Source organism: Alosa sapidissima, chromosome 3, assembly GCF_018492685.1.
Source record: "Alosa sapidissima isolate fAloSap1 chromosome 3, fAloSap1.pri, whole genome shotgun sequence".
Taxonomy (NCBI): domain Eukaryota; kingdom Metazoa; phylum Chordata; class Actinopteri; order Clupeiformes; family Clupeidae; genus Alosa; species Alosa sapidissima.
This window is the reverse complement of record NC_055959.1, coordinates 28,073,042-28,084,122: the sequence shown is the minus strand read 5'-3', so window position 1 is coordinate 28,084,122 and position 11,081 is coordinate 28,073,042. Positions and strand designations below refer to the sequence as shown.

General features: G+C 40.1%; 1 protein-coding gene across 1 annotated transcript; it reads right to left on the bottom strand.

Moving 5' to 3' along the window:
* Positions 1-4,207: 4,207 nt before the first annotated feature.
* On the bottom strand, positions 4,208-5,575 carry rprml (reprimo-like). The gene has a single exon (XM_042086452.1). The coding sequence runs from the start codon at positions 5,295-5,297 to the stop codon at positions 4,935-4,937; it is 363 nt and encodes a 120-aa protein (XP_041942386.1). The 5' UTR covers positions 5,298-5,575; the 3' UTR covers positions 4,208-4,934.
* Positions 5,576-11,081: the final 5,506 nt, after the last annotated feature.

Genomic DNA, 11,081 nt, shown 5'->3' with positions numbered 1-11,081 from the left:
ATCTCCAGTAAAATGACACACAACATTCAAAATGTCATAAACACATCTTTAAATCAAACATTCGCCTCACATTACAAACACTTTTGTCCTATTATGACATTTTGGATACATCATGTACACACTATTGCTCAAAACCTAACACTCTTCTGTCTTTCATAGGCTTTATGTATTTCCATACAAGAATGAAAGTTACGCTATCTACAGAGAGAAGTTGAAAAAAAAGCAATCAATATTGAAACCAAAAAATAGTGATTTTTCCCAAATAATTTGCTGTTGTGAATACAGTATTTTACAGCCAACAAGAACAAAGTAAAGCAAAATAGACCACCATGAGGCAATGACCACCAGATGTACATGGAGTTCTGAAAAAGCTGATTTTGCCTATGGAAATGACTGACTACTATCAAATTACTTTGCTTTTTCCAAAGAAAAGTGTGTGTGTGTTTATGTGTGTGTGTGTGTGTGTGTGTGTGTGTGTGTGTGTGTGTGTTTGTCTGTATGTGTGTGTGTGTGGGGGGGAGGGTTGTGTATGTATTCATAGGTCTAAAGAAAAAATACACAAAAACACAAAAAAGACACAAAAATATAGTAAAAAGTTTTACTGTACATAAAGTCGACTTTTTGTAGAACATTCCTTTCAAAGTATCTGCACTGGTTCTGAAATCCTCTAGGGACAGATTGAAAGGGTCCATACCTACATATAAAGTATCTATTTATAGGCCTATACTAAGGCAATGACTGGATGGTGTTCCGTAAAGTAATGAGTGTTTACACATGTGAAGAGAGAGAGTGAAGCACTGGTGATTTAGTGTGGCATTTTGATGAGTTGTGTTTGAAAAATGAAATCAAGTTACTTCCTGTTCTATTTTTGTGTGTTAAGTAGAACATTGTGTGTGGTGTTTTGCAAAATGTGTTTTAGTCAATTGAAAACTGAGTCAAACACTGAGAATTAGTGTATGGTTTTGCAGATTTGGTGTGGGGTTATGATGTTTGGAAGACATGATTAGAAAATTGTGTGACAAGCAAAGATTTAGTGTGTAAGCATTTGAAAAAAACTGTAAGAGATGTCTATTCTGTGTTGCTATTTGCAAGTATGGATCTAATGCACATTTAGACAAAGTACTGTATTGCCTATTTGTTGGAGAAACAGGACAAAAGGTCTATTTCGATGAAAAATGAAAAGTTGTAGTTCAATTAAATTTACTGTATCTAGCTAGGTATTGCTGTATGTCTTACATGTCAATGACAGTTACATCTTGGGAGGTACATTTTATTCAGTACATTTTGTCTTTTTACAGTTTTTTTCTGATACCAGAAAAATGACAAAGTAATGGAACAGACATAGAAAAAATGCTCATTTTGAGAACTAGATTTTGCATTTTGTTGTCCAGTGTGTAATGATTGATTAAAGAGTGTTTTTGAATTGGCAACAAGGCAAGATTTGCTTTTGCTGCATGTTTTAAGTATTTTGAGAGAGTAACAGCCTTTTGCAAGCAAAATGTGTCATTTTGTCCAGAGTGCTTTTGTTCAGACACGGGTGTTAACTGTTTTGAGAACGTGATGTCAGAGTTGACACAGGTATCAAAACGATCGAGAAAAACTGTAATCATTTGCAAAGATATACTGAGACATTGAGACATGTACTAAGACATTTGCAATTTGATGAAATGAATGAGAAATTCAATTCTGTTGTGAACAATTGGCAAGTAGTTTGGAGGTTTGTCCATGTTATTTTGAGAATGTAATTTCTGTTTCAAGAGCCAAACCAATGGAAAAAAACTGTAAGACACTGATTCACGACTTCACACTCGTACATGATTCTGATTCTGCTAAATGTGTTGATTGGTGATTTGAAGCATATGGCCTACAGAGTGTAGAGTAGACAGAAAATGACCCACAGATAATCGATATCTAGTTTCCTGCCCCTCAGGTACCACTGCCACTCAACCTCGCTATTACCTTGTCTATGTTTCACTGCACCTGTCGATCTGTGAAACCTGATTAGCATTTCACATCTCATTTAGTCAAAGGTATTGGTATTGCACAGTGATTTTAATTAGCTGTGGCAAATTACAGTGTGAGGAAATCCCTAGGAATTAGTGGAGTGAAACCTCTCCTTAAAAGATCCTTTACATTTGAAAATCATCTGATCATACCAATGTTCAATACATCAATAATTGAGAAGCTACTTGATGGGGACGAGAGTAGTGTTATTCCCATTTAAATAGAGGACAGATGGAGTACAGTGGAAGTTGCTGATGCCGTGAAGGACCTGGCTGGATGTGGTCTGTGTATAGCCTGCATGTAAGCTTGGTGGAGGTTTTCTGCGTTGCCTCTTATTAGTTTTTATATTCATGGGTAGATACTCAAAGTAGCATTAGAGGACTTTAAATACTAAAGAAACAGGGACTATAGATAACCTTAAAAAATATTCATTCACCAAGTTTCCGGTGCCGATTCTTAAGCTGACGTGAGCAGTAATCTAATCATGGGGGTAAACAAGACTGTTTGGTGCCAGAGGACGATCATGTATTTTTTCTGAATAACTTTCACTTTCTTCTTTTATGAAAGATGAGTTTGCTGTGGTTCCAAAGTGATTTCTTTTTGCATTCTCACAAAGGGTAACCGACACTCCCCAACACACACATCACTAATGGATACCAAACCCTTATGCAAATTACACAAGCATCTTTGAATACTAGATCATTGGAGTTATTGGGGTAATCAGTGTGCTCTTTTGGGTGAAAATAGTTATTTTAGCATAATGTGTTCTAGAATGTATTCTAGTTTTAGTTCTTTCCTTCTGTCGTTGGATTTGCTGAGGGATCTCTGCTCAAAATTGTTAATCCATAAATCCATATAGTAATCTATTTTTCTCAGAAGAGGAAGGTATTTAGTATTAGAAAGAGGGGGGTGGGGGGGGTCATGTAGAAGAGGTATTTAGTATTAAAGTAACATTTTATACTGAATTTATGGCACAGTGTATTGAATATTAAGTCATAAACAGTCAAATTATTTACTCCATAAATGTGTCCCTCAATTATTTACCCAAACCTTGAAGTTTAAATTGTCTATAGTCAGTATTTGTTTTATATCGTACTGTTTACCAACTGATTTTGTAACTGGACTGAAGGGTCCAAAATCAGTTCAGAGATGGCACACATTTTTGGAAGACATTTGCTGGTTTCTTTTACAATGTTTTTTAAAATCATTTTATACAGCACTGACTTTGGTGTTCGCTAGATGGAACTGCCCTACTGCAATATTTATGGTTCTTCTTTTCACTGACTGAAGAAAGCTGTGGATGGCTGACAGTTGCAATAGGGCCATAAGAATTGTGAGAAGTTCCTCAAACTTGATCACAGCAGAGACTTAATTTGACAAACACCCTATGGTGGCTCCGTACTTCAAAGAAGTGGGTCAACACGCTCAGTGTCTTGGGAGCATACAGAAACAATCACAATTCAAATCAATTCAACAGTCTTGATCTGAAGCATTTGGAATATGATACATCATTGTAATGAGACACATCACATTAAGTGACACTATGAGACTGACTGCATATCATTAACTGTGACTTATAGAACACCCATATTTATCTCACTGCGTAGGATTAAAATATATAAGACAAACAAATCAGTGATGTGCATAGCAACCCCAGTAAATATATGAAAACTTTGAGCATAATACTGATGGTGGTTTGTACTTGGGCACAGTGCTGAAATATATATCTATTAAATGTAAAAAGCAGGATAACTGTTGGGAAACTTGAGGAGGAAAAACATATTAACATTGTAGTCTCTCAATAGCTTTGTCAGTGGCTGCAACTACAACAGGCCAGAACTTTCTGACTTCATACACACATACACACACACACACACAGAAACATACGTACACACACACATGCACATGCACACGCATGCACACACACACACACACACACACACACACACACACACACAATATAGTTATATTCAAGGCAGCCTGTCTATTATGTGTGAGCAACATTTATGTTTAAGAGAAACATGACAATCCCTTAAAATTGACTTATAGCACAGCAGGTTTATTGTGAAATTGTATTTTCAGCAATTGAACCAGATAAAAGCTAAATAATAATAATAATAATAATAATAATAATTGTGGTACGTTTAATATTTTTTATATTTTCAAGTGTTATGCACTAAATTTGATACAAAACAAACATGCATCTAAATATTTTAATAAATCAGTAAACTGAAACCTGTGAAAGTTTAATGTTGCATATTTATTACAACAGCATGCTGCACAAGTAGGCCCATATTCATGATATACAAGACTCATGCAGCATCCAGCTAAATCTTAAAAAGTGCTTCTAACGTGGCCACACATCCACCGAAGACAACCCGGCATCGCGCGTGCTGAGGGACATGAAAACACCCGGTAATGGCAGTGGGATATTGGAATAAACGTGCAACAAATCTTAGATGTTTTCAACCCTCGCGTGCTAAACAAAACTGAACGTGGATACTTCTGCAGCTCTAGAAGACACAGATCACAAATATGCCTTTCTGTGAACAAAACAACCACATGCGTAAAATGGAAGCAACTGGTCATTTTGCCATGACAATAATTAAGTTTTTGGCAATCAATTTTCATCACGTTGAGGTAATAAACATGTAAACATTTTTTGTTACGAAAACAAAATATAGTAAACAACTCATGTCAGACAATATAGCCTAATTAACATTATTACACAATTTCATCGAATCATTATTTTTCAAACTGTTTCAAAAGTCCCCCCATGTCTGAAACTCCTGCCTTCATTCTTAATACATGAAAGATAATAGCGTAGAAAAATCTTTGCATGGTTATCTTCAGTCCCATAAAAATCAATTATCCGCGCTCACTCAGGCATAATGCATAGACTCCTGGTTATCTTTTAAATCAGGCTGCTGCTAACTTAGTCCAATCATTACCGCCTCGACGTCTTTAGAGGGTCTTCGATCCTTCACGAGGAAGTTTATCATACTTTCTGACTTGATCATCAGGTTGCAGCCTAAAAAGAATATCCCAAATATTACAGTGAGCGAGAGAACGCACAGCACAGCTATCTGCACCACGCGCGTCACAAATAACTTCCGTTCATCAGGTGTGAGCGCGAGGGATCCACTTCCAACACCGTCGCTCGCGGCCACAATATCGCTGTCATTTCCCGTGCAGCATCTCACGAGTGTGTCCGTGAGCTCGTTGCTTCCATTGATAAGGGCTCCGTGTGCTTGTGTGAGGAGATTGGTGCGGTTGAAAAGAGTGCCGTTCATGTCTCCAAAAAACCCGCGCAGGTTTCACAGAACGCGGGGATTCTCAGAGCGGAATCTCACTATTGTATTATCCTGCAATTATTGCCAGATAAAACATAAAACTGACCAAAACAGTTTCTGAATAGTTTCTCCAAGTATGTGACTATTTCTGTTTCAGGTAGACCCCTTGGCAAACCATATTCAGGACTCCGCAAGACACCTGCAACTCAGGTATGACATCGCTTCCTCATTCAAAACATCGACAACAACCTGATGCTGAATCTCCCGCCTCATGTATCTCTGCGCGTCTCTGGTGGTGTAGGGAGAGGGTTGGTACGTTTTCCCCGCCCCTCTGCACCTGCGACCGCGTGTGTTGCTGACGTTCATTAACTAAAATGACGCCAAGTTTTTTTTTTTCCTCTGAAAGTCCTGCACATCGAAGGTTCCCAATATATCAAAGCAGAAGTTTGCAACAAATTAATTGTGTTTTGGAAGAATGGCGCGCGCGCATGTGTATGTGTGTCTGTGTGTATGTGTCTGTGTGTGTGTGTATGCGTTAGAGAGAGATTGCATATTTGCACCTGCTTCACAAACATGTCATCACTTAAAACAAATGTTTCCATTTTAGACATTTCATTGTGTGTTTAGAATGTTACTAGCCCTGGAAGCAAATGTAATTTGCTGCCGCTAGGGTGCGTCTAGATTTCTAGGCTAGAATGTTACCCCTTTTTAATGAGAAAGATGTGTGCTAACAGTAGCCTATACACTGCAACATATCCATCATAACTATGCACTTTCCAAAATATCATGGAACGTTGTGGCCAAATACACCTGCTCCTGGATTGCCTATTGTATGACTGGACAAAATTAATTCAGATCCCGGATGGTTTGGCCCTTTCAACTCTGAGGGGATGAAGAAAATATATTGTGTTTCTAATTTTCAGAACAAACAACTAAGTGTGCTTGTAATGGAATTGACACCCTCTGAAGTCATGCCTCATAATATGTTATAATGCATGTGTAAATAGTCTTAGCTAATGAAACAATGTAAGTTCATTCATTGCCATGACAACAGTGTTTCAGAGGACTAGGTAATCCTCTTAAGGGTTTCAAATTAATTTAGTTTAAATGAAATTCTTATTCCAAGACATTGCAGAGCATCAAAGCCTGCAATGATGCTATGAATTTGTCTTCCTTTTAGTCTAAAATAGATACGGCAGATGTCTGAGCTGCTGTTCACCATGAGTTGAGAGGATTTAGAGACATGTTAAGAGGCTATATAATGAATGCAAATTACATTACAAGTTTTGATTCAATATTGTGTCAGTGCTCTCCATTAATAGTAATGATCTTGTAAGCACTTAATCTGTTTAGGCATAAACAGAGGCACCCGCATTTTGATGGGCTGTCAACCAATCCAAAACTATAACAGCAATCACCTAGAACTGTAAACACTAAATCCACATAATGATACAGACTTCCAGCCGAGAGTAGAAAAAGCAGTTTTCTGTGAAATTAATTTGTATTTTGGTAGTAAATCTCATCTAAATCACTTAACGTCTCTGTTGCTGTTTCACAGGGAGTCCCTCTGAATATGGAGACCAATTGCATGGCATTTCATCTGCACAAAAGAATAGGGCCACATTTATTATAGAACTGTATCTGTATTTAGCTGCAAGTCTGAGAGCGCCTAAATATGTTTACTTTATATTCCATCTATACCAGTCCCAGAGTTGTTTCTTGGCAACAGTTTTTTTGGCCTTGGCATTGGTGGTGACAGATGGATAAGTTATTTTGGTGAGGAAGATGGAGAAAGGTGGAAAAGAAATAAGAGAGCCTGGATGAGGAACAGTTCCACTTAGCGTTGGGGAGTTGGCAACCTAGCAACGCAAACTAAGTGAAGATGTCCCCTAGCAACAGGCTAGCAGTGCTTACTACCGTCTAAGCCCAGTGCACACTCACATACGCATGCACACACACACACACACACACACACACACACACAAACACACACATACACACACACACACACACACACACACATGCTTAGAGACCTATTAACACTTAAAAACACACAGGACAGTTTAATCATGGATGTACATTCAGATTTTAGTAAATTCAAAGTCGATGTCCACAATCTTAATCCAATACACTTTTTGTCAAGAGATCACATTAGATAGATAGATAGATAGATAGATACTTTATTGATCCCCAGGGGAAATTCAAGGTCTCAGCAGCAGCATACATACAACACAAACACATTCTTTAACAGCAGAAAGAGTAATTAAAGTATATAATATAAAAACACAACTAAGCAGTAAGGACAGTAGAAGATAAAGAATATGCTAAATATACTAAAATACAAATTATACTAACACTTAATACAATATATAAAAATACACTAAAATACAAATTACAAAAATACAAATTATACTAACACTTAATCTAAATCCATTCTAAAAACAGTATCCACATAGTGGTGATTAATAAATCAGAGGCGCTTGCAATGACTGAGGCAGGGACTGAGCCTGTGATTCTCTGTGCATAGTAAGGTATGGTAAGGTGCTCTAAGGTGCTCTGTGTGAATGAGTGTCATGGTGGTAGTGCAATGGTGATAGTGGTCATGGTGATAGTGCAAATGAGTAAGTCAACAGTGCAACAATGCAGTAATAAAGTAAAGTAAAGTCTATATATCTATATATTTAGCTATTTAAGAAAATGTATAAGTGTGGCCACAGTTCGGCTGTGGCATGGGGGGGGGGGGGGGGGTTATGCATATGTGCTGATGTGCTAATATAGCACGCAAACAGTGAGGCATAAAGACAGTGGTACAAGTGGCTAGTGGACAGACAGTACCAAACATGGAGGGGGTGAAGAGGCAGACAGACTATGCAGAGAGGTCTCTCTCCTCTTCCCTTAAGTGAGGCATTGAACAGTTCAATGGCCCTGGGGACAAATGACTTTCTCAGTCTGTCAGTTGTGCAAGGCAGTGAGCGAAGTCTCCAGCTGATCAGGCTCTTCTGCTTAACAATAGTGCTGTGGAGTGGGTGACATTCATTGTCCAAGATGTTGATCAGTTTGTTCAGGGTCCTTTTGTCAGATAGTGAAGTGATGCACTCCAGTTCAGCTCCAACTACAGAGCCAGCTTTCCTTACCAGCCTGTCAATTTGCCCCACATCCTTCTTCCTTGTGCTTCCTCCCCAGCATACTACTGCATAGAAGAGGACGCTGGCGACAACAGACTGGTAGAACATCCTGAGGAGCTTACTGCACACATTGAAGGACCGCAGCCTCCTCAGGAAGTACAGCCTGCTCTGCCCTTTCTTGTAGAGTGCGTCAGTGTTGGCTGTCCAGTCCAGTTTATTGTCCAGGTGGAGACCCAGATACTTGTAGGTGCTAACCACCTCCACATTGACCCCATCAATGTGGACTGGTAGCAGAGTGGGCTTAGACCTGCGGAAATCCACCACCATCTCCTTGGTCTTTGAAGTGTTAAGTTGAAGATGATTGAGTTTGCACCATTGCAAAAAGTCCTCCACCAGGCTCCTGTACTCCTCCTCCTGCCCGTTCCTGATACACCCCACAATTGCAGTATCATCAGAAAACTTCTGCATGTGGCATGACTCGGTGTTGTAGCAGAAGTCAGATGTGTACAATGTGAACAGGACTGGAGAGAGCACAGTTCCCTGTGGCGCTCCGGTGCTGCAGATCACAGTGTCAGAGAGGCAGTTCTTCAGTCTGACGAACTGTGGTCGCTCGGTCAGGTAATCTGTAATCCAGGTTACCAGGTGAGCGTCCACACCCATCTGCAAGAGCTTGTCTCCCAATCTGAGGGGCTGGATGGTGTTAAAAGCACTTGAGAAATCGAAGAACATGATTCTCACAGCACTTTTCCCCTTGTCCAGGTGGGAATGTGTCCTGTGTAGAAGATAAGTGATGGCATCGTCCACGCCCACTTTCTCCTGGTAAGCAAACTGTAACGGGTCTAGTGCATGGCGTACCTGGGGTCTGAGCATACCTAAGACCAATCGCTCCATTGTCTTCATCACATGTGATGTAAGAGCGACAGGTCTGTAGTCATTAAGCTCACTAGGGTGTGGCTTCTTAGGGACAGGGGTGAGACATGATGTCTTCCACAGTGTTGGAACTTGTCCAAGGCGTAGGCTCATTATATGTGTTGTCAAGAGAGCACATTATGTGTGTTGTCAAGAGAGCACATTATGTGTGTTGTCAAGAGAGCACATTATGTGTATCAACACATTGCTGCAGGACACATAGGGAAGGGGTGTCAGTTTGGCTCTACTGTACTTTTACAAAACAAAACAAAAGGAAGTTTTGATGTTAGGGCCAATTTGTATTTACGAGATGGCATTACAGAGTAATATCATGCTTACTGTTCCCACTTTAGGGAAAATGAAAGATGACTGTTTATAAGATGTCTGCACACAGCTTACACAAAACTTCCCACACAGCGTGAACACTATTCAGGAATAGATTCATTGGTCATCCCCGACTTTCATAATTACTTTGTCTTAATGAATAGTAGCAAACCTCATAATTATATGTGTGAGTGTGTGTGTGTGTGTGTGTGTGTGTGTGTGTGTGTGTGTGTGTGTGTGTGTGTGTGTGTGTGTGTGTGTGTGTGTGCATGGTCGTGTGCGTGTGTGTGCGTACAATTTGGATGCGACTTCTGTCTCGCACTGCTCTCTCTCTCTCTCTCTCTCTCTCTCTTTCTCTCTTTCTCTCTCTCTCTCTCTTTCTGTCTCTCTGACTACTTGTCTTTTCTCAACAGCCAGAGAGAGGTGGAGATCTGAACCAGGTTTGAAAAACTAATTGGTGAAAAAGTAACGAGACACAGTTGTAATTAGTGCACTCACTCACTGTGAGGAGGAGAGGGGCTGACCCCTGTGCCTGCTGCTGCCCACACCGAGGCGGGCACGTGGTGGCACGACGCCACGGCCAGTCTTGACAGCCGAAGACAAGGTTAACAAACACCACTGCCACGGCCACCATCCCCTCCCACCTCGTTATCTGCACCAACTTCACTTGTCTGCTTTCTTCTGCCTCCCCTTTACGGCTTTTAATTAGTCTGTCTTTCAGGGCTCATTCACAATGGAGAACCCAAACACACACATGCACGTACACACACGCACACACACACACACACACACACACACACACACACACACACACACACACACACACAATTCATATTTTGACTCAGCCATGATTTCAGCCATGTTATTTTTAAATATGTGCTGGTTTGAGTGACTGTGTGGGATATAATATAATCTTGCTACTAATATAGCTTGAAGAAAACATGCCCAAAGCCATTTGTGTTTCTATCTCTATACCTTTTTCTTTACTGATTTTTACTCTAACTCCATAGGTGTTGTTCTGTCATACCTCTAGGTAGGAAGTAGAAGGTGCCAGTGCAACGACTTGAGCTATAAGAAGAAAAGGAGCTCACAGATATCATTGCACACACACACACACACACACACACACACACACACACACACACACACACACACACACACACACACACAGACACACACACACCACAGACACACACACACACACACACACACACACACACACACACACAAAGTCTTGATAAATGAGAGTATGATCCCTCAATATCGGTGCTCTCACATGAATTCTCATACTCACCATTTCACCACACAGGGGCCAGTATCTTAGCAACAGGTTTGACAGTTTGGGATGGTTGGGGTAGGAGAGACAGAAGAGAGAGAGAAAGAGAGAGAGAGCAGGAGAATGTTCAAGAGCTTAATAGCTGTCCAT